The 23,908-nt window shown below is 47.6% G+C and overlaps 1 protein-coding gene across 4 annotated transcripts; it reads left to right on the top strand.

Annotated features, from left to right (window-relative positions):
- The first annotated feature begins 5,536 nt into the window (after positions 1-5,536).
- KIAA1191 (KIAA1191 ortholog) lies at positions 5,537-23,862 on the top strand. 4 transcript variants are annotated; one of them, XM_021939968.2, is made up of 9 exons: positions 5,537-6,601; positions 8,211-8,318; positions 8,571-8,657; positions 12,110-12,288; positions 15,098-15,224; positions 19,195-19,319; positions 21,567-21,673; positions 21,866-22,008; positions 22,121-23,862. In XM_021939968.2, the coding sequence occupies exons 3-9, from the start codon at positions 8,630-8,632 to the stop codon at positions 22,327-22,329; spliced, it is 918 nt and encodes a 305-aa protein (XP_021795660.2). In that variant the 5' UTR covers positions 5,537-6,601; positions 8,211-8,318; positions 8,571-8,629; the 3' UTR covers positions 22,330-23,862. The 4 variants fall into 4 exon arrangements, with proteins under 4 accessions (XP_021795660.2, XP_021795662.1, XP_009207872.1 ...); XM_021939970.2 differs by having other exon boundaries at positions 6,392-6,601; positions 8,571-8,676; positions 22,121-22,329; XM_021939969.2 differs by lacking the exon at positions 8,571-8,657 and having other exon boundaries at positions 6,395-6,601.
- The last annotated feature ends 46 nt before the right edge of the window (positions 23,863-23,908 follow it).

Here is a 23,908-nt window from a genome sequence, read left to right as displayed (position 1 = left end):
GTGCATTTGGGCTTAGGAATCGGACGGGCCCCCAGATGTAATGCCCAGACTGTTTGTTCCCCTAAAAGAAGACCACCAGAGTCAGAGTCAAAGCCAAGCTGACAGGATCTTTACCGAGTTGGGAGCCTGGTCCCTCCTTTTACACAGTACACAAGAGGGCCCTGAACAATGCGAGCGTTTGCTTTTTATAGCCCGAAAGTTGCAGGGGAACAAAGAAATTCTTTTGGCTCCTGCGCTTTCAGTAACCTTGAACGGCTGTCTCCTTATCGGAGACTTTCCAGGTGGTGTTTATACTGGGCTCAGGGAGTTTGAGAGATATATGGTGGTGGGATGGGAGGATGGGATGTGTCTGTGCTAGGCTCAGGGAGTTTTGAGCCCGGGGCTGAGGAATGTGCCTAGCTCCTTTCAGGTACATGGGTCAAGAGACCGCCTGTGGCTCTCAGGGCCCAGCAGGGTTACCTCTTTTCCTTTATATTGTCTCAACTTTTCACCTTTTAGTTCCTGATTCCTCTGTACCCCTGGCTCTGGGTCCCAGCCCCTATTCCTTCTGATTTGAACCCCTTTCCCTTTGGCTACATATGTATGCTCCTCTCCTCCCAGATAGTGATGTTTTAGCTACATCCGTATTTCTGTATTAACACTTTTGGAGGACTATGGATGTAGTTTATTTGGGAAGTGATGTCTGGAAGCAGCAGAGTAGGACAGGGAAGAAGGAAAGGAGGCCAGTGTCAGGGTACAGCGTCAAGGACTCTGCTGTGGACCTTCTGGGCCGAATCCCATTGGGGCCTCTCAGGGCACTGAGGCCTCTCAGGGCACTAAATGCCTCTGGGAAGGAAGAGAGGTTGGAACAGTTACTCACTGGCTGCAGTTTCCCGACGGTTAATGGTTGCCCCTGGGGTGCGTACTGACACTGGTTTCAGAATGTGGTTTTATTGTAAGCCACTCCATGCCATTTTGTAGGACCAGGGAGGACTATCTTAGAAATCAATTTGCCCCCTACCCCTTCTCACTCCTTACCCCCACCCCACCTCCTAGTGTTTTCTAGCAACCCACACACATATACTCAGATTTCTCCCACTTCAGAAAACTGGCTTCTCTGGTTATTACCTCTTGTTCTTGTCCATTTCAGCCCCACGCCTGAATAATGTGCACTTCCTGTGCCTTGCCCCATGCACCCAGTGAAACTGTTTTCACGTGTGTCTCCAACAAATCCCTTGTTGGAAAATCCATTGGGAATACCTTTAGCCCTTATCTTGCTGGAACTATTTAACATTGCTAAACATTGGAAGCTAACAGAATAATAAATACCGCTTATCTCCAGGGATAGAACCAACTGAGAAGATGCAGGAGGCAGCCAAACGGAGAGAACAATGTCACCTGCTGACTCTACCGAGCCAGGCCCCAGCCCAGGAAGCAGGGAGCATCCTCACCTACTCTCTGCAGATGGGCAGGGCTGGGAGGGCAGCTCAGAAGCAGCCAGTTTGAGCGTGCCTCCTGCCTTCTAAAATCCCCGTCCAAATAAAACAGGCCTCTGGGGACAGTGAGTGAGGGTTGAGGAGAGAGCCCAAGAGTATGACTCCAGGGCTGGGGTTCAAACTGGTTCAAGACTATTAGTGTGTTATGAAATTAATTTAGGGGTTGCTACTACAACTTTAAATTAGAAAATGAAATAGAAGGCTGGGGATGGTGGCTCACACCTGTAATCCCAGTACTTTGGGAGTCTGAGCTGGGTGGATTGCTTGAGGCCAGGAGTTTGAAACCAGTCTGGCCAACATAGTGAAACCTCATCTCTACTAAAAATACAAAAATTGGCTGAGCGTGGTGGCACACGCCTGTAATCCCAGCTATTCAGGAGGCTGAGGCACAGTAATCTCTTAAACCTGAGAGGCAGAGGTTGCAGTGAGCCAAGATCATGCTACTGCACTCCAGCCTGGGCAACAGAGTGAGACTCTGTCTCAAAAAAAAAAAAAAAAAAAAAAGCTGGGTGCGGTGGCTCACGCCTGTAATCCCAGCACTTTGGGAGGCCGAGACAGGTGGATCACTTGAGGTCGGGAGTTCGAGACCGGCCTGACCAACATGATGACACCCCATCTCTACTAAAAATACAAAATTAGCTGGGTGTGGTGGTGTGTGCAACTGTGGTCCCAGCCACTTGGGAGGCTGAGGCAGGAGAATCACTTGAACCTGGGAGGTGGAGGTTGCAGTGAGCCGAGATCAGGCCACTGCACTCCAGCCTGGGCAACAGAGTGAGACTCTGTCTCAAAAAAAAAAAAAAAAAAGGAATAGAATAGAATGGAAAACACCAGCATTTTATGAATTTTGTGAATGTGTATTTGTAATGAGCATGACGTAAAAAGTATTTCTTTCTTTGGGATGTGATAATAAAAAATACTTTTAAAGTCCCTGTTCTGGCTGGGCACGGTGGCTCAAGCCTGTAATCCCAGCACTTTGGGAGGCCGAGACGGGCGGATCACGAGGTCAGGAGATCGAGACCGTCCTGGCGAACACGGTGAAACCCCGTCTCTACTAAAAAGTACAAAAAAACTAGCCGGGCGAGGTGGCGGTGCCTGTAGTCCCAGCTCCTCGGGAGGCTGAGGCAGGAGAATGGCATAAACCCGGGAGGCGGAGCATGCAGTGAACTGAAATCGCACCAAACCCAAAGCCGGGGAGCAAAAGAGGACCCCACCAAAAAAAAAAAAAAAAAAAAAAAAAAAAAAAGAAAGTCCCTGTTCTAGTGTAAATAAGTAGCTCTATGAGGAAATGAGTCAGGGAAAGTGTGCAGGCCCCCCGCCCCCTCCTCCCCAAACACACACACCCTGGTCAGTCCTTTTGCTTGGAACTTGTTTTCACCACCTGTATACCTGGGGAGCTTCTAGACGGCTTTCAACTCCTGGTGGAGCCAGGAGCTCAGCCTTGAGGGATCAGCTCACTGGCAAGACAGGAGCCCAAGGCCTCCAAAGAGAAAAAGTTAGCACCAATTAATGTATTCAGCACTTTGCTGTCAGATAATTAAAAAGCAAGCCAGGTGTGTGGTGGCATGGGCCTGTAGTCACAGCTACTCAGGAAGCTGAGCGGGGAGGATTGCTTGAGCCTGGGAGTTTGAGACTGGCCTGGGCAACATGAGACCCTGTCCCTTAAAGAAAAACCAGGCTAACATAACTTATGCCTGTAGTGCCCCTGATTTCAGAGGTTGAGGTGAGAAGATCGCTTGAAGCCAGGAGTTTGAGACCAGCTTAGTCAACGTAATCAAACGCCTTCTCTATAAAAAATAAAAAAATTAGCTGGGTGTGCTGGCGTGTACCTGTAATTCCAGCTACTGGGGAAGTTGAGACAGGAGGATTACGCACAGGCGTTAGAGGCTGCAGTGAGCTGTTTTCGTGCCACTGCACTCCAGCCTGGGTGACAGAATGAGATCCTGTCTCTAAAAAAAAAAAAAAGAGAGAGAAACAATCCTCACAGGGATTTAATCTTAGCACTCCTGTAGATTTTATGTCATTTCAAAGAAAAGCACCTTGATCTCTTAAGAAATGAAGGCTCCTCAAGGTCTAATTTGAAGACCCTGAGGTCTGATTTGGCCTTGCCTCACCTTTCCTGCCTCCTGAGTGAGTAATCATCTTCTTAGGTCTTTCAGAGGGAGTCTTGCCACCCTCTCTTTCCCTCTACCTTTTCCTTTCCTTTTCTTTTTCTTTTTTGTTTTTTGTTTTTTTTTTTGAGATGGAGTTTGTCTCCCAGGCTGGAGCGCAGTGGCACAATCTCAGCTCACTGCAACCTCTGCCTCCCAGGTTCAAGCGATTCTCCTACCTCAGCCTCTTGAGTAGTTGCTATTAACAGGGCCCCACCACCACACCCAGTTAATTTTTGTATTTTTAGTAGAGACACGGTTTCGTTACGTTGGCCAGGCTGGCCTTGAACTCTTGTCCTCAGGTGATCCACCCGCCTCAGCCTCCCAAAGTGCTGGGATTACAGGCGTGAGCTACCACGCCTGGCCAGGAGGGGCCATTCTTAAGTCTTGTGATTCAGTTGTGACTTAATCCTCCCTACAGGAAGCCTACAAAATCAAACCATTTAGCAAAATAGTTTACTTGAAGAAGAAGGCTTGCATGGGTATCTAGGCATTAAAAGAATTAGCTCCTCCTTGGTCCGGGCGTGGTGGCTCACGCCTGTAATCCCAGTACTTTGGGAGGCTGAGGCGGAAAGATCACCTGAGGTCAGGAGTTCAAGAATAGCCTGGCTAACATGGTGAAACCCCGTCGCTACAAAAATTAGCCAGGTGTGGTGACACCTGCCTGTAATCCGAGCTACTCAGGAGGCTAAGGCAGGAAAATCGCTTAAACCTGGGAGGCGGAGGCTGCAGTGAGCTGAGATTGCGCCACTGTACTCCAGCCTGGGTGACAGAGCAAGACTCCATCTCAAAAAAACAAAAACAAAAACAAAAACAAAAACAAAAAGCTTCTCCTCAAAAATACACCCACTAAGAGGGGAAAAACCTACAAAATTTCTAAGATTAAAAGTTTGGCCAGTGTGGTGGCTCACGCCTGTAATCCCAGCACTTTGGGAGGCCGAGGCAGTAGGATCACGAGGTCAGGAGATCGAGACCATCCTGGCTAACACGGTGGAACCCCATCTCTACTGAAAATCCAAAAAATTAGCCGGGCATGGTGGCAGGCGCCTGTAGTCCCAGCTACTCGGGAGGCTGAGGCAGGAGAATCGCTTGAAACTGGGAGGCAGAGGTTACTGTGAGCCGAGATTGCGCCACTGCATTCCAGCCTGGACAACAAAGTGAGACCCTGTCTCGAAAAAAAAAAAATAGTTTACAGTCTATTATTTGTGGAAAAGAAATAGGTGCTCTCACATAGGTGCCATGCACCAAGACCATGGCAGCTTCAGACACTGGTACCACAATTATTAGGGATAAAGTTGGTTTTTTGTTTTTTGTTTTTTGTTTTTGTTTTTTTTTTTGATGGAGTCTCGTTCTGTAGCACAGGCTGGAGTGCAGTAGCGTGATCTCAGGTCACTGCAGCCTCCGTCTCCCAGGTTCAAACGATCCTCCTGCCTCAGCCTCCAGAGTAACTGGGATTACAGATGTCCATCACCACGCCCTGTTGATTTTTGTATTTTTAGTAGGGACGGGGTTTTGCCATGTTGGCCAGGCTGGTCTCCAACACCTCAGCCTCTGAAAGTGTTGGGATTACAGGTGTGAATCACCGTGCCCAGCCAGATAAAATTGTTTTAATCAAATAGTAACTTCCAGGAAAGTCTTAAGTTTTCATGTATTTGTGGCTAAGAAATAAATGAGATGATCCCACCTTATGATATATATAAGGGTGCAAAGTGCTATTTCTTCCTTTTCTGACTGAGAGGTGATATACATCCCTTCCTGTGGTGGATAAAGAGCAAGGTGCCAGCTTTGCTTCCACAGAGGTTAAAATATATGGTATATTTTAAAAGCTCCAAACTAACAAAGGAACACCTTTAACACACACACACACACACACACACACAATTATACTGCAATGTAATTGTGCTGTTCATAAGCTAATTATATAATTCACCAAAGACTTTAATTCTTAGTGCACTCAAGCACCCTGGTCCGGAAACAGTGCTTAAGTTTAAAGTTGCATGAGCAAGGCCTCTCAGTTCTGCCAGTATGGCTGGAAGCCTCAAATGCTGAAATCTAAATGTGGCCTTCACGCCACACCACCAATCTTAGGCCTCCTGAGATGAGTTTTGATGGCAAGCTTTGGACTGGGGTAGAAACGGGGATGGATTTTTGCAGCTTCTGCCTTAACTTCGTTGCTTCGTCTTCTTTGTGAACCCTTCTGGGATAAGAGAAGTCTTCCTTCAGGATGTGACTGACACCTCAGCTGGCGCCTCTAAGCCTCACTTTCCTTAATGTAAAAGGGAAATCATGTTAGGATCGCTTTCCCTAGAGGACGCAGGTGAGGTCGGTTCCCCTTTTTGGTTCAGCTGCTAGTATGAACCCTGCCTAACCCCGCTGTTTTGGGAGACAGTCCGTGCTCACTGCACCGCTTATTAACCGAAGTGACTTCTCATCTCTCCCAGTCTCAGCTTCACCTCCGTGAAGTGGGAAAAACAGGATGACAAGTACTCGCACTTGGCAGCCCTTTATGAGCCTTGAGGGCTTGGGCTTGTGGGTGTCATTTTACTATGCCACCAGCGGCTTCCCTTAGCTTGCCACGGACCCAGGCACAGCACACGCGCTGAGGAAGTGGTGGTGAAGTGTGGCGTCTCCTCTCGGGGCTGGCGGATTCCACACTCGGGAGTTGCGGCTCCACAGCCAGCTGGGCAGCGTAGGGTGGGGACTCGCGATCGTGGACTACAACTCCCAGTATGCCCTGTGCGCCTCTGGGCCAAGTCTCGCGCGAGATCCCGCGGTCTCCGGAGGCTTTATCAGCAGGGCTGCCTGCCCGCCGGGTAGGTAGTGCTGCCTGGTGGGTCCTGGGGAGCTTGGAAATCGCTGCCGCTCTCACCATGGCTTGGGTCCAGACTACGCCACAGCATCTCGGGAGACGTGGACCCTCAGAACCTTTTTAGTGCCGGACTCCGGGCCGCAGGCAGTCCCGCGGCAGCAGGATAACAGGTGAACAGATGGCGGGCCTGGGCCCTCCCTTGGGGCTGCGTTCTCTGCCGATCAGGAGGGGCGCTTCCGGCGAGGCCCGATCTGGGGGCCCCTCCAAGCCTCTCCCCTCACCCCTTAACCTTTCATCCCGGCTCCGAGCTTGGCTGGGTCGCCTCTTGTCTCCCTGGCTCCCCTTTCTGGGGTCTCCTTGATGGGGCGCCCTCCGGGGATGCCCTGCAGCTCCCGTACGGGCTTCCCCTCCGCTTCGTGGGACCAGCCCAGCCAGAGCCCCCACGGCTTGTCCTCAGCCTCTTCTCCTCAGACCCTGCCTTCGGCTAGGGTCCCGGCCCTAATCTTAGCATGGAGGGGTGGGTGAAGCAGCCGGCCTTTCATATCGTGGCGGCACCGTCTTGTATATTGTGACGGAGAGGCAGAGGGACGGTGAGCTGGGGGGTGGGGGCACAGGGAAAGGGGAAGGGGATGTGTCTGGGGCGGGAATGCTCCCTGGACTGGGAGGATGGCTGAACTCGGCCTTTGCGACGCTCGTTAGTGACGAACTATCAATAACTGGTTTGCTCTCTCTGAGCCCTATCGGGATAGAGGGACGGTGTAGCAAGCTGAAAAACAGAGTAACTTTCTCAGGCCCTCGCTTTAACTCCCCTGTAAACAGCATGAACCTACTTACCTTGCACATGACCTTGGACAAATTAACTCCTCTGATTTTTAGTTTCCTTCTCTTTATTATTTTTAAAAATTTTTAATTTTTTTAATTTTTATTTTTGGTACTGAGTCTCACTCCGTCGCCCAGGCTGGAGTGCAGTGCCTGGATCTCGGCCCACTGCAACCTCCGCCTCCCGGGTTCAAGCTATTCTCGTGCCTCAGTCTCCCGAGTAGCTGGGATTACAGGTGCCCGCCACTATGCCCAGCTAATTTTTGTATTTTCAATAGAGAGGGTTTCACCATGTTGGCCAGGCTAGTCTCGAACTCCTGACCTTAAGTGATCTGCCCGCCTGAGTCTCCCAAAATGCTGAGATTACAGGCGTGAGCCATCGCACCCGTCCAGTTTCCTTCTCTTTAAATTTAGGGGCCGGGCGCGGTGGCTCACGCCTGTAATCCCAGCACTTTGGGAGGCCGAGGCGGGCGGATCACAAGGTCAGGAAATCGAGACCATGGTGAAACCCCGTCTCTACTAAAAATAGAAAAAATTAGCCGGGCGCAGTGGCGGGCGCCTGTAGTCCCGGCTACTCGGGAGGCTGAGGCAGGAGAATGGCGTGAACCCGGGAGTCGGAGCTCGCAGTGAGCCGAGATTGCGCCACTGCACTCCAGCCTGGGCGACAGAGCGAGACTCCGTCTCAAAAAAAAAAAAAAAAAAAAAAAAAAAAAAAAATTGGGATAAATAATATCTGCTTTGCCATCTTGCTGCAAGGATTAAAAGACAAGATAAACGCTATAAATAGTTCGTAGTGTTAGCAGTAAAGAGCGAATTTCCCTACTGTAGTATCTGGCCACTTGCTGTGAGTTAAGATAATGAAATGAGTGTAATAGCCCTTGCAGGGTTGTTGTGGGGAATAAACAAGTGTTTGCCAGACTCTGATGGGCTGTTCCAACGCTGGCTGTTTGTTGTTATTAGAACCTCTGGATGGACTCTTCCTGGGAAGCTTTGCTAATTTGCAGCAGCTGGACCGTGTTCCTCATTAACATCTGTCTGTCAGCTTAGTCGTCACATCATTTCACTGTGGTAAGGTGACTTCACCATGTATGGCGTCTTAGCTCTGTCATCTCACAGGTGTTAAGATCAGCCACAGGTGTGGTGAGACCTTTGACTTTATCCTTCTTTTTTCATTGGCATGTTTGTCACCCACTGGCTCTTGTGTGTGTGTGTTTCAACCTTGTAAACAAGCCATAAAATTCTGTGTGCCTGTCAGAAGAACAGCATTGGTGCTGCTCTTTAGTGTTCACCATAAGAAAATGCCCTTTGTTATTTTATTAGGTGGCAGGGACTCAGCTCGGAATTCTATATAGAAAAAGCACCTGGATCCCAGTCTTTCAATGGCTTCAAGACAACCAGAAGTGCCTGGTAAACTTAATTCTTTTTGGTAAAATCATGTTTTGCCCTTATTAATGTTTTAAGCTAGATAGAAACCATTTTATCTGAACTATATGTTAATGGTTAATCTCTGCCACCAGGCGAGTATTTAGACTTAATAGATTGGCTTATTTTATTTTATTTTTTTGAGATGGAGTCTTGCTCTGTTGCCCAGGCTGGAGTGCAGTGGCACAGTCTCAGCTTACTGCAAACCTCCACCTCCTGGCTTCAAGCCATTCTCCTGCCTCAGCCTCCCCAATAACTGGGATTACAGGCACACACCACCACGCCCAGCTAATTTTTGTATTTTTAGTAAAGATGGGGTTTCACCATATTGGCCAGGCTGGTCTTGATCGCCTGACCTTGTGATCCGCCTGCCTCGGCCTCCGAAAGTGTTGGGATTACAGGTGTGAGCCACTGCACCCAGCCAGTTTTATTTTACTTTCGAGATGGAATCTCACTCTGCCCAAGCTGGAATGCAGCGGCATGATCTCAGCTCACTGCAACCTCCGCCTCCCAGGCTCAAGTGATTCTCCTGCCTCAGCCTCAAGTAGCTGGGATTACAGGTGCCTGCCACTGCGCCTGGCTAATTTTTTGTATTTTTAATAGAGACATGGTTTCTCTATGTTGGCCAGGCTGGTCTCAAACTCCTGACCTCAGGTGATCCTTCCGCCTTGGCTTTCCAAAGTGCTGGGATTACAGGTGTGAGCCACCGTGCCCGGCCTTAGATTGGCATCATTTAAATATTTTATTAGTTGCTCAGCCATAGTATGAAACTTTAACTTAAAGAGAATAGTCACTTCAGTTAAGGGTATTATGACAAGTTTGTTACTTTCCTAGTTATCAAATAAGAATTCAGAATAAGTTGTGCAGTTCTTGTAGTAGGTACCGAAGTGATTAAACTCACCTTCTTGTAGTATGTACCAAAGTGATTAAACTCACTTTTTTGGGGGTGGTGGGGAGGTGGGATGGAAGTCTTGGTAAAAAGGCACCAGCCTGCTTAAATGGCAGATTGAACCTAATCATGAAAATGCTCACAGCAACCCTTAATGAGTCAATTTCTGGGTTACTGACACCATTGATGACTACTTGAATTGTTTCATGAGAAAGGAAAGTGATTTTTAATTAAATCTGAATCGCTTAATTTCTGATTCTTGGTAAATTATGATGACGAAGAAAGATGATGGTTCCTATCTCTCAGGATTGTGAAGATTAAACAAAATACGTAAAAATGGGAGTTAAAAATCAGTGATAAATATGTATTTACTGGCCAGAATGCATTTGGTCTGTCTGTACACGAACATATTTTCTAGTAAATATTAGCTGACTTGATTGGTTTTAGGATGGCTGTTCAGTGGGAATCTTTAAGATGTTTTCGAAATTGCTTCCCAACTAGGTGGATTAACAGAAGTCTCCTGCATTCCCCAATATAGATCCATCTCTAGTTTTAACATCATCAGCTCTGTTTTAGTTTGTCTTTCATTGTTGCTGTGATTACCGTACACTCCATGTAGCCATCGCCAGCCGTAGGGTTGTGCCCATTTGGTGAATGCTTTGTAGTGTGTTGCATGCAGAGTGTGTGCACTGGCCCAGGTCTGTGTTCCAGTTCCCGGCGCACTCTTTCAAGCTAGGTGATATTGGGCAAGTTGATTGTGAAAATGGGAAATTGGAAAATGGGAAGAGTATCTGCTTAATGAGGATTAGATAAGATGAGGGATGTAATTGTCTAGCAAGGAGGAAGACTTAGTAATTATTATTCGCTTGTGTGTGTGTTTGAGATGTAATGCACATACCATAAAATTCACCCACCGAAAGTGAACAATGTTGTGATTTTTAGTATATTCACAGGGTTGTGCAAACAAAACTACTATCTAGTTGCAGTACATTTTCTTTCTTTTTGAGATGGAATCTCACTCTGTTGCCTAGGCTGGAGTGCAGTGGCACGATCTTGGCTCTCTGCAACCTCCGCCTCCTGGGTTCAAGCAATTCTCCTGCCTCAGCTTCCCAAGTAGCTGGGACTACAGGCACGTACCACCACGCCTGGCTAATTTTTGTATTTTGAGTAGAGATGGGGTTTCGCCATGTTGGCCAGGCTGGAACGCCTGACCTCAGGTGATCCACCCACATCAGCCTCCCAAAGTGCTGGGATTACAGGCGTGAGCCACCGCACCCGGCCAAATTGCAGTATGTTTTCATAACCTCCAAAGGAAAACTTCATACCATTAGCAGTCGCATCCTCACTGCCCCCCAGCTACTCCCTGGCAACCTCTTATCCTCTTTTTATTTCTATGGTTTTGTTAATTATTACTAATAGTAATAGTAATAATAATGATAGCTGCTTGGTCCCCTTGCCGTTTAAATGAAATCTTTTGTGGTTTTGGACTTACTGCCAGGCAGGTTGATGTCTTAGAGAATGTGATTGTATGATTTTAGCAACAGGAAAATGTCGCCTCTCAGGTAGGGTCTGGACATGAGTTCTGATACGCAAGGGTTAGCAAACGAAACACAATGAACTTGGCTCCCTGGTCTGGCACAGCCGAGAGTGCCCACATCACAACCGGACATGCTGGGCGTCAGTTCCAGTGGACAGGAATGGCGGGATCAGCTGGTGGTGGTTTGCGAGAGTGGTTGTCAATCATTTCTGTGATGGAAAGTGACTCTGCTGTTGGAATAAATCATACGGAACATTTGCAACTACAGGTGATGCCAGACAACATTTCTTGCAGTGCTGTTTTCTTTGGTGAGGAAAGGAAGGTAGAGGATCCACAGACCTTGACTGAGCCCCAGAGAGCCATTTTCTGAATGAACTTGGGAAGATCACTTTACCCCTAGGCCTTAGTTTCCTCATCTATGAAATGGGAATGAGAACTTCGTATCCTCAGTCATTTCATATCCTCAGTCTTGCATGAATTGAGAACTTTAGTATTGCAGTAGGCGGGTGGCTTCTGTGGCATGAAGGACACAGGTTTGAAATCAGATAGGTTTGGGTTTTGATTCCAAACTGTACTTGGAAGTTGTGGTGAAGTACATTTAAATGGAACTTCAGGTTTCCTAATCCATGAAAATTAGCTGGACGTGGTGGCATATGCCTATAATCCCAACTACTCACTGGGCTGAGGCACTTGAGCCAGGAGGTTGAGCCTGCAGTGGGCCGTGATGGTGCCGCTGCACTCCAGCCTGGGCAACGTAGACTGTGTCTCTAAACAAATAAAAAAAAAGGATTAGGACGGCTGAGTGGGTTAAGCGGACCACCCACAGTGTCAGGCATAGAGGAAGGGCTTGGTGCCACTGCCTTTCCTGAACGGGATTAGCTACTCCAGAACAAGCTATTTTGCTCTGTCCAAGAACAAGAGTATTTCAGAGCTTTCCTTCCTGCGGATCAATTCAAAGCTACTAGTATGTCCAGTTGCTGAACCTGTCTTGACAGGTGTCTCTGTTCTTAGCTCTTGAGGCTAGTGGGCCTCTAGGCAAGATGTCCCTGCCCATCGGGATATACCGCCGGGCACTCAGCTATGATGATACCCTGGAGGACCCTGCGCCCATGACTCCGCCTCCATCGGACATGGGCAGCGTCCCTTGGAAGCCAGTGATTCCAGAGCGCAAGTATCAGCACCTCGCCAAGGTACCTGACCCTGCTGGCCGCTTCTGGCACACGCAACCCGTTTGTCCTTCCTCTGCTCCAGGAGCCTTCAGCGGCTCCCTGTGCCCACGGAGTTGGGCAGCAACCACTCCCTGTATGTGTTTTCTGTGCCTCAGTTACAGTTGTCTTTTCTTCTTTAAGATTTTATTTATTTTGTTAAAAAAAAAAATTCAGTAGCTTTAGGGTGACCCGAGGTTTTGTTCACATGGATGGATTGTATAGTGGTGAAGTCTGGGCTTTTTGTGTGCCCGTCACCCGAACAGTGTACAGTGTACCCAATAGATGGTTTTCTAAATCCCCCTCTGTTTTTTTCTTTTTAATTCAAAACTCGAATGGCCTTGTCTGCTCCTGAGACTCTTCCACATTCCCCACAGAGCTAAATCCAAGCTCAGCATGATCCACGTTCCATGTGATCTAAGTCTTGCCTGCATCTCCCCAGCTCCCCTACCCAGTGCTTGAACCACGCAAGTTACCTAAAATTCTCGCACTTACCAGCGTATTTTCTGCCTGTCTGTGTTTGGCTCACACTGCCCTGATTGTTTAGGATGTTTACCATCCTCATCCTGTCCTCACCCCTTCTCCCACTCCATTTGCCCTTTAAGTCTTAGCTCAAAAGTCTCTTCTGTGACAGTTTGCGTGACATCTCCGTCCTCCTGATAAGACCATCACCCCTCCCTCTGAGCTCCCCACGGTACCATGGTCCCCATCGTCATTCCTGCATTGCTTTCCTACCCTCCATTAGCTTCCTGAGGACAGGGGCCGTGTCTAGGTTTGTACTGTTACCTGCAGAATCCAGCCGAGGGCCTGGCATGATTCCCAAAAAATGCTCATTTTGTGATTGGGGAAAAAAATTGGCCCTTTCTTGAACACATGCTGTACTTCTCCTCATGCTGTTCTTCCAGCCTCAGCTGCCTTTGCCCATGGCCGTCCTCTGTAAGAACTGCCTCCTTCCTAAGGCCACTCTGAACACACCTCACAGTCTTTCATGCAGTCTAGTTTCGTAGGTTCGTATTATTGGAGCCTCTGTTTCCCGACCTCAGGGACCCTCTTCCCTCTGACTCTCCAGCCACCAAGAATACAGAAAGGCTAGACTGTTGCCTGAATAACGTAAGTCCACCAAGTTCACATAAGGCTGTCTAACCTGTAGTTACAGTTTCTCTGAACTTTGAGCCATATGATAGCTAGCTCAGGGCCTGACAGGCAGTACACAGTAAGGGTCCCCTGAAATAGACCGGGGTGTGAGTCCCAGGTGGTCTGTCCTAGCAAGACCTTGGGCACACAACTGCACCCTGAGCCCCAGTGTCTCCCTCTGAGAGCTGGGAATACCTTATGTCACAGAGGTGCTGTGGGGATTGAGTAAAGGGATGTAAAGGCTTGGCACATTCTGTATTAGCTACACAGCTGGTACTATGAACGCAGGCTCCCTGCTTAACTTTCTCTTTGCAGAGCCATATTTGATTCTTTCTAAGGAGTGTTTTTTCCCCCCACCTCCAGTACACTCTGAGGGCAGAAAGCTCCTTTCTAAGAAAGTACCCCCTACAGCTCTGGGGGATATTCCCTATATCAATTATCTACTGAAATATGAGCCAGTCAGCTGTTGAAGAGAGAGTATGCCACATAACAGGTAGCAAAAGTGCAAGGAGAAAAGGCCTGCTGCAGCTTGCCGGTGACGTCAGAGCAGTGGGCTTGAGGGTCCAGAGCAGGAGGTGAGCGGGGCTTCTGGTGGCGCTTCCCAGGCCACACACCCTGCTGATGGCTCCACAAGGCAAGGAATGAGCGGGCTTCCAGGTTTCCGCGGGGCCTCAGCTGGAACAGCTGACAACTTGGAACAGCTGTGCCAAAGGAGAGCTCCGCCTGACTCATCACATGCGATCTTTCATTTGCCCTAACTCTCCCCATGTTAGGAATCAACCATCTTCCCAGTAAGGAAACATAGGCTCAAGTTTTACTCAAGGTCACAGCTTAAAGGTATAAATTCCGTTTTGTAGTAAGGATACAACATTTTTCAGTACTTTTTATCTGTCCCCCCCTTTTTTTCAACCATCTTATTTTCTTCTCAGTTCTTCCAGACAGGCACAGAATAAAGAGTAAGTCTTGTTCTCTCCTCCCTGCTAGGCCTGAGTAAGGTATCAGGTGTTTCGATTGCAGAAGGTGGAGGCTCCCAGCTCTTGCATGTTGAAAATGAAGAGCTAAGTAGATTTTTTTGTTTGTTTCAAAAGACCATTACTTGAACCTTGGGAACAGTGGTCCTCAAGGTGTGGTCTTGGGACCAGCAGCAGCAGTATCACCTGGGAATTTATTAGAAACAAATTCTTGAACTCCACCCCGGACCACCCGGGACCTACTGAATCAAACTGAGGTGGAGCCCGGCAGTCTGTTTTAATGCCTGGCCCAGGGTGAGAACCACTTACCTAGTGCTCTCATCAATTAAGATCTAGCACAGTGCTGGGATGTGGCCAGTGCTTCATAATAAGCATTTCTTCTGCATTCTTAGGGCATAGTACTATAGTATACTGGAAGGTCATAGTCTAGGAAGGTAGTAGACCTCAGACTTTCAAATTCTGACTTTCCCACCTTTATAAATGTAAACTATTCACATAATGTCTGTTTTTGTTGTCACTTTGGATAATACCTATCTAGCTGGGTGGAGATGACCAACTCTTCCCTTCAACGATTTCCTCACTTACCAGATTAATGTTATTTCAGTAACTTCCTCCCCAAAGGAGTAAGTTTAGGTGTGTGTCTCCCCTGCCCTGCCTAAGTGCTTCTGTACTGTACCTCTCTTGAACAGGTGGAGGAAGGAGAGGCCAATCTACCCTCCTCTGCCATGACCCTGTCATCGGCCATTGACAGTGTGGACAAGGTCCCAGTGGTGAAGGCTAAAGCTACCCATGTCATCATGAATTCTCTGATCACAAGTAAGCACTCTTCACCCTCAGAGTAGAGTGCCATAGGGGCGGGGAAGAGCTGAGGCTTCCTACAAGCGGACTGGAGATGATTCTGCAACATGCCCGCCTTACCTTGTCCCAACAAATGTCAGTTTGTTAGGTTGGCTGAATCATGTCAGTATTGAAGCTCCATTTATTAGGTGGAAGATTTGCCAAATGTTAAGCATCTTAGTCTGATTTAGGTGCATTCCTGCTGCTTTGTTGATACAATCTCATTTTCCTAGATCTGTCACTGTGGCCTTGGGCAGGCTACTTAACTGCGGAGACCGCCCCGCTCTAAAATGGGGAGTGTCACTGGCAGGCTGAGGTGAGGATGAGACGGCCCAGTGCTCAGTGGCTGGCAGCTGCTGCTGTCACTGTTTCAAGCTCTGCTGGAGAAGGCCAAACATCCAGGCATTTCCCACTTGCCCCAGTTTTTTTTTTTTTTTTTTGGATTTAAACAGCTCAAAGTTGGTCTACCAGGAAGACGACCAGGTCCAAGTGTCTTTAGTCTTAAGAATGTATGATTGGTCATCCTAATGAACCCTGATATGAGAACTTGGATTTTTTCTTAACCTTATAACAAGCTAACTAAACTTCATTCTGGAGGGCTGTACGGGTTGCTGTGGGAAGTTAACAATTAGATACATGGCTCTGCTTGTCAGCAGCTGTGCCCCTACCAGGGTAAGGTACATAGAGGTTCTCCTTGGTTGGCTCATTTTTGAAGGCATAAGCCCTTGTTTATCTTCTCCAGGAGGGCATCCATTTGTCCTGGGCATTTCCTAGTGAATTCACCAAGAACCCAAAGTCCAAACTCTTAACTCTTACTTTGGTTTCTTTTTTTTTTTGAGACAGAGTCTCACTCTCACCTAGGCTGGAGTGCAATGGTGTGGTCTCAGCTCACTACAACCTTCGCCTCCTGGGTTCAAGCAATTCTCCCGCCTCAGCCTCCCGAGTAGCTGGGACTACAGGTGCGTGCCACCATGCCTGGCTAATTTCTGTAGTTTTAGTGGAGATGGGGTTTCACTCTGTTGGGCAGGATGGTCTTGAACTCCTGACCTTGTGATCCACCTGCCTAGGCCTCCCAAAGTGCTGGGATTACAGGTGTGAGCCACCGCACCTGGCCTATATACTTTGATTTTCTCTTATTCACATCTGTTGAATCAACAACACTACTTTTATATTACAAGCTTGAGAATATGTTCTAGCAGTGTTACAAAACTTATTCATTGTTTTTTTTTAGCAAAAGTAAGCACTCTTCACCATCAGAGTAGAGTGCCATAGGGGTGGGGAAGAGTTGAGACAACTTTTTTTGTTTTGAGACGGAGTCTTGCCCTGTCACCCAGGCTGGAGTGCAGTGGCGTGATCTTGGCTCACTGCAAGCTCTGCTTCCTGGGTTCACGCCATTCTCCTGCCTCAGCCTCCCGAGTAGCTGGGACTACAGGCACCCGCCACCATGCCTGGCTAATTTTTTTGTATTTTTAGTAGAGATGGGGTTTCACTGTGTTAGCTGGGATGATCTCCATCTCCTGACCTCGTGATCCACCCGCCTTGGCCTCCCAGAGTGCTGGGATTACAGGCGTGAGCCACCGCGCCCGGCTAGCACAATGTAACTTCTTTAATGAAAATAATTTACCCACCGGGGGTGGTGGCTCAGGTCTGTAATCCCAGCACTTTGGGAGGCAGAGGTGGGTGGATCACTTGAGGTAAGGAGTTCAAGACCAGCCTGGCCAACATGGTGAAACCCCAACTTTACTAAAAATACAAAAATTGTTGGGTGTGGTAGCGTGTATCTATAATCCTAGCTACTCGGGAGGCTGAGGCAAGATAATTGCTTGAACCTGGGAGGCAGAGGTTGCAGTGAGCTGATATCATGCCGCTGTACTTCAGCCTGGGCAACGAGTGAGACTCTGTCTCAAAAAATATATATATAGTTTACTAACAGTACAGAACATTATGACACTCCAGTATGTGAATGTCACTCATATTTATTTGGCTTACTCATTTCCACATACATGCATATTTTTATATAACTCCAGGTATAGTAAATATACCATTCTGTTTTTTTTCAATTAACACTGCCATGAACTTTTGATGTTGCTATAGTCTTAAGTTTTAAAAAGCTGCATTTAAGGCTGGGCGTGGTGGCTCACACCTGTAATTCCAGCACCTTGGGAGGCAGAAGCGGGCGGATCACGAAGTCAGGAGTATGAGACCAGCCTGGCCAACATGGTGAAACCCCGTCTCTACTAAAAATACAAAAACTAGCCGGGCGTGGTGGTGCACACCTGTAATCCCAGCTACTCGGGAGGGTGAACCTGGGAGGTGAGGTTGCAGTGAGCTGAGATAGCGCCATTGCACTCCAGCTCTGGGCAACAGAGCAAGACTCCATTGTGGGGGAGGGTAGCGGGGCAGGAAAGCTGCATTTAATTCTGGTATTAGTTGGGTGCGGTGGCTCATGGTTGTAATCCCAGCACTTTGGGAGGCCGAGGCAGGAGAAATGCTTGAGACCAGGAGTTTGAGAATCAGCCTGAGCAACATAGTGGGATCCTGTCTCTATTAAACAAAAAATTCCTGGTATTGGTATATTGTCATGCGTTAAATCCCTTGTTTTTAGATTTTCAAGTGACTACCTGGTAAGTCTGAAGAACATCTTTATGCGTTTAGGTTTTTTTTTTTCTTCTATTTCTGATGGAAATACCTCCTTAGAAGAGGAATGACGAAGTCATAAAAGGCATCTGGTATCTAGTCTTCTGGTTCACAGCTGCCACATTCCTGTATGTGAGAGTGTATTATGTGGTTTATGTACAGATTAAGCAGAAAGTCAGCCGTTATTCATTCCACAGCAGAACTAACTTTTTGATTATGAGATAATCAAGTCAGACTGAAGGAATGTTGAGTGGAGTTATGTCTGCTGTTCCAGGCACTGGGATGGGCCATTTCACACAGGAGAAACATGGAATCAGTAGACTTTGGCTAGCTCAAGGCAGGCTATCTGGTTTGGATCTGGATGGTACCTTGGTGCTGTCTAGCCTGAATGTGGCCAGTTTCTCTTTGGCAAAATTTTTTGTGTAGGTGACGAGGGTGGTGAATCTCTTAGAAAGTTTTATATTTGGAGAATTTTTACTGTGTCGGGCTATCAGCCGCCTTCCTCATGCTGCATTTCTTTTTTTCTTTTTTTTCTCTTGAGACAGAGTCTGTTGCCCAGGCTGGAGTGCAGTGGCACGATCTTGGCTCATTGCAACCTCCACCTCCCAAGTTCAAGCGATTCTCATGTCTCAGCTTCCCAAGTAGCTGGGATTGCAGGCACCCGCCCGCCGCCATGCCCGGCTAATTTTTGTATTTTTTTGTTTTTTGAGACGGAGTTTTGCTCTTGTTGCCCAGGCTATAGTGCAATGGCGTGGTCTCGGCTCACCGCAACCTCTGCCTCCTGGGTTTGAGCAATTCTTCTGCCTCAGCCTCCCAAGTAGCTGGGATTACAGGCATGCGCCATCACGCCCAGCTAATTTTGTATTTTTAGTAGAGACAGGGTTTCTCCATGTTGGCCAGGCTGGTCTCGAACTCCTGACCTTAGGTGATCCTCCTGCCTCAACCTCCCAAAGTGCTGGGATTACAGGCGTCAGCTACCGCGTCCAGCCCCATGTTGCATTTCTAAATACAAAGAAAATGTCACCGTGTACAACTAAGAGGAGGGTGGGAGTATTGAGCTCAAGGTTCTTCAGTTGTCCCTTTAGGAATAACCTCTTCAGCTTGGTGTGAGGGAAGGCTTCTTTCTGGCTAGACAGCCTTTGTGTGCGGTTCAGAATTAGTGCTACAGTACCTCTCTGGGGAAAATCTCCTCTTCTTTGGATGGTCAGTGTGGTCTCTTGCTTCTGGGGAGAACAGTAGATATCCATGTTGTCCTCCCTGTTTTGTGATGGGAGAGGGCAATGGGCATGACTGTCATCTCCTCTGTTCCCAGAACAGACCCAGGAAAGCATTCAGCATTTTGAGCGACAGGCAGGGCTGACAGATGCTGGCTACACACCTCACAAGGGCCTCACCACCGAGGAGACCAAGTACCTTCGAGTGGCCGAAGCACTCCACGTAAGCTCTTAGGAACTTTCAAAAAACAAAACCTTCAGTGTTCATGGCTTGAAATGCGGCTGTGGTTTCGAAGTTACCAGCTCAGTTAGTTGAGGACTGTGGAGTTAGTCTCGCTCCCGAGCTCTTAGCCTCGTAGTTTTGCTTATCCACCTATACAGTGGGTGTGTCTGTTTTGCTACTTCTGGTTAGCAGGATCGAGTGAGAGCCTCAGCTTACATATATATACACGAGTACTTTATGAACCATAAAGCAAATGTGAAGTATCTTGGGGAGAACTAGGCAGCCTCAACAGAGGTAATAGTTTAACTGGAAAGGAACATCATGCTCTGCATTTAATTTTAACAAGTTAAAATCCAATGTGGAATTGGAATGTTTTTGCTATTTCTTTTCTATAAGTGAAGAATTTTAGTAAGGGTTAATTTAGTGACAGCCAAGTATTTGAATGAATAGTTTCAAATGACTTTCTTTCAGAGGAGACCACTTCATACTGGATAGCATTTTGATTTGTGAAGCCCTTGCATTCATTTCATCCTCACAATCACCTTTTGGGGCAGATGCTCTTCTCCATATTTTGTCAATGAGGAGATTGAGGTTCGAGGCCATCTATTCAGCCAGTCATAGTACCCAAACCCAGGTCTCCTGATGCCTTACTTCCTGTTGGCTGCTTCCTCCTCCTTCCAAAGCAGCCTGGAAATCTAGCTCCTGAAGGGGCAGATTGTGAAGAGACGCAATTACAGTTAAGAAACTTGGACTGGCTTCTGTAGGCAAGGGTGGGTCAGAATCCAGGCTTGTTCCAAGCTTTAAGAGTTCTGAACAGGGTATGATGAGGGCAAGGTGAGGAGAGCACAAGAGGCCGGAAAGGATCATAGTATACATTATATATAAGGAGAAATAACCTGGGTCTGGTGGCCTGTGGGTAGGGATATAAAACACTGTGGCCTGTTTGCAGTCACCCAGGCTGAAGTACAGTGTTGCGCTCTCGGCTCACTGCAACCTCTACCTCCTGGGTTCAAGTGATCCTCCCACCTCAGCCTCCCAAATAGCTAGGATTACAGGCATGCACCACCATGCCTGGCTGATTTTTAGTAGAGACGGGGTTTCACCATGTTGGCCAGGCTGGTCTTGAACTCCTGACCTCATGTGATCCACCTGCCCCGGCCTCCCAAAGTGCTGATATTACATGTGTGAACCACCGCACCCGGCCCTGTTTGCATTTTGTAATGAGCATTCCAGATGATTCTTTTGCAGGCTAGGTTTAGAAACTGCTATAGGAAATCAGGTTTGGGCTGGTGGCCAGTTTAAGCTTTCAAACAAGGCCGATGCTTCCAGAGAGGGGTACCATCAGCCTTTGACACTTAACTGAGAACTTTCCAGTATAGGTCAGTGAGAATTCTATTTGAGCAGTTCACCTTACGTAACGGTAGGACTGACTTTGGGTGACTCATTTTCTGTGTCTTTCCCATAGGAGTAGAACATGAGGATGGCTGAAATATTAGCTGTAACTTACATCTTGTAACAGATTGTCAACTTACATGAATGGATCTGTTGAATGTCTGAGAAAATTCAAATGTGATCATTGTTTGGAGCACAGCTTGGGCTAAGCAGTGGCATGGCAGGCCCGGAGGGAGGAGACAGCATGGGAACCTTGCTCTAGAAGGGCTGAGATTAGACCTGTCTCTCCCCGCTAGACTGCGAGTCAGTTAGAGGAATGCTGACGGTGCTGAGGGAACCCAGAGTGGCTGACTATGGGAGAGGAGGAGGAGAGAATGGAGCAGGCTCCTCAGAGGAAGCATTTAGCTGAAGAGACCCACATGCCTGAGTCTTGGCTTGGAGAGACTGAGAATGGCAGGGCTTCGTACGTGGTAGGAGCAGCAGCGAGACAAGAGCCTAAGCCCTGCTTAAAAGGCCAAGAAGGCTGGCAGCTGGAGTTCTGGCTCTTCCATTGTACCGACTTGGGGGAATGTGGGGGCAATTACTTCACTTTTCTGAAAGTAAAAGTTGTAGTGTAAAGCTTTAAGTACAGGGATGTTCACAATACAGTGTAGAATGAACACATTTTTTGAGGAGATGGAGTTCCATGTCCTTTGGCAAAAACAAAGGACTACCTGTTAGATCACGCAAAATCATTCCACCTGTAGATGTCTTGTGCTTAAAGTTAGATTGCGAACCAAATTGTTTATGCCTAGGCTTAGCTGTTTGCATTTGCTTTCATTTTTAAAAAGTCTCTCTTCTTACCCATCTGAGCAGAAACTAAAGCTACAGAGTGGAGAGATAACGAAAGAAGAGAGGCAGCCTGCATCAGCCCAGTCCACCCCAAGCACCAGTCCACATTCTTCACCTAAGCAGAGGCCCAGGTGAGCCCTTCCTGTGACCCTTCCGAGTTCCCGTGTGCTTCAGGAAAGCTAGTGTGGCAGGCGAGGCTGTATTATTTAAGCCTGTGGTTTCGGAGGGAGACGGGATAGTTCAGTTCCTGTTCTTTCGGTGTGAGACATTTCTAGGGGTGAAGGAAGAGGTATTTTAGGAGATGTTTTGTTTTGTTTTTCCAGGGGCTGGTTCACTTCTGGTTCTTCCACAGCCTTACCTGGCCCAAATCCCAGCACCATGGACTCTGGAAGTGGGGATAAGGACAGAAACTTGTCGGACAAGTGGAGCCTCTTTGGACCGAGATCCCTTCAAAAGTATGACTCTGGTAAGGCAGTGCCTTCAAAAAACAGAGCGGCGTGGCAGGCATCTTACCATATTGTATATCGGGAGCTGCCTACTGGTTTTGAAATCATTCGCACTCTGGTTCACTTTTGTAGGAAGTTTTGCCACCCAGGCCTACCGAGGAGCCCAGAAGCCCTCTCCATTGGAACTGATCCGTGCTCAAACCAACCAAATGGCTGAAGAGCCAGCAGCCTTGAAGCCGCCCAAGATGGACATCCCAGTGGTGGAAGGAAAGAAACCACCACCACGGGCCCATAACCTCAAACCCCGTGACTTGAATGTGCTCACACCCACTGGCTTCTAGAGCCCTTTCTTTCCAGGGATTCTGGTAAAGAAGGTTTCTTGCACCCCACTCCCCTTTTACCTTGGCGTTGACATAGGAAAGGTATATTAAAAAACTTAATCAGCTGGGCGTGGTAGCTCATGCCTGTCATCTCAGCACTTTGGGAGGCCAAGGTGGGTGGATCACTTGAGGTCAGGAGTTCAAGACCAGCCTGGCCAACATGGTGAAACCACGTCTCTACTAAAAATACAAAAATTAGCTGGGCGTGGTGGTGGGCGCCTGTAGTCCCAGCTACTTGCGAGGCTGAGGCAGGAGAATTGCCTGAACCCGGGAGGCGGAGGTTGTAGTGAGCTGAGATCACGCCATTACACTCCAGCCTGGACGACAGAACGAGACTCTGTCAAATAAATAAATAAAGTAAAGAACCCGTTAAATTGAGGCTAGAGCTGGAGATGTAATTGGTTTTTGAGAAACATTAGTACAAAGTTGGCCCTTGTTGTGTAGAAGTCATTTTGTACTGCTTTAAAGTTAGACTAAATATTCTCAGCACTGGTGCATGGGGACCTCATTACCTATTTTTTCATCATTTACCCTAGGTAAGAACGTTGATCACTGCTTACTAGGTAAAGAATGTTTGTGCTGTTCCAAAACCCAGACTTCTCGATTCCTTTACCACTATCCACGTGAGCACTGACAAATCATGGCTTAGAGGTGCTCATTGACTCCCTGAGACGACTTTGGCCCTGTTGATGGCTGGTGCTGTGCTCCAGCCTTATCAGTTAGGGGACCCAAGATTTGTTTGGGACCTGGGTACAGGTAAAAGCCAGATTCGGCAGGGACCCCTCTTTCTAGGCTGAACCCTGAGTCCCCCTGCTTTTTGGTAGACCTAATGGATCACTGTCCTGCAGCCAGTTCTTCTTGTGGGGCCTCTTAGGCCAGTGCTGGGGGAGGCATGCTCCTCTTTCTATGCCACAGAACAAACACTACTCTAGCAGAGCCTTTCTTGCACTTTAAAGTGAGATTAATTTAGCTCTAATTTGGTTAAAAACTTCCTAAGAGAGAAAATTCAGTCTACTGATTTGGTATAGGTAAATGGACATTAAATTTTAAAAAAAGTAAAGGAGATGGTAGGTACAGTTAGATTATAGTCTTGAGGTTCATGTGAAGCCAATGGTGTTACCTTATTTTGATTTCCTTGTTCAGGTCAGGGCCTGGAATGCCTGTGTGGGGAGGTGAATGAATTCAAAATTTTCTGTATGAAAGCATTTTTCACCAAAATGAGCCTCATCCCTTTATGCAACACATAACCTTACTGAGGGAGGGAAATAGGGAAGCCACCTTTTTATTTCTCCTCACTGTGTACAAGTTCAGTTGTTGTCTGGAACACTGTCTCAAGTACCTGTTTTTTGTTTTGGATAGCACCTGGTCTGTATAAGAAGCTGGCCTTTCCATAGAGAGGCCCTGGAGTCTAAAATTATGAGAACAATTAATTTATTTGTGTCTTCTATTATGATATCTTGTTTTGACAATAAAAATCCTTACTACTTTCTCAAATGTGGCTATTTTTTTGTCCTTTTACCAATGGTGATTCCACTCTGCC

Source organism: Papio anubis, chromosome 5, assembly GCF_008728515.1.
Source record: "Papio anubis isolate 15944 chromosome 5, Panubis1.0, whole genome shotgun sequence".
In the NCBI taxonomy this organism is placed as follows: domain Eukaryota; kingdom Metazoa; phylum Chordata; class Mammalia; order Primates; family Cercopithecidae; genus Papio; species Papio anubis.
This window is presented reverse-complemented; position numbering and strand designations above follow the sequence as displayed.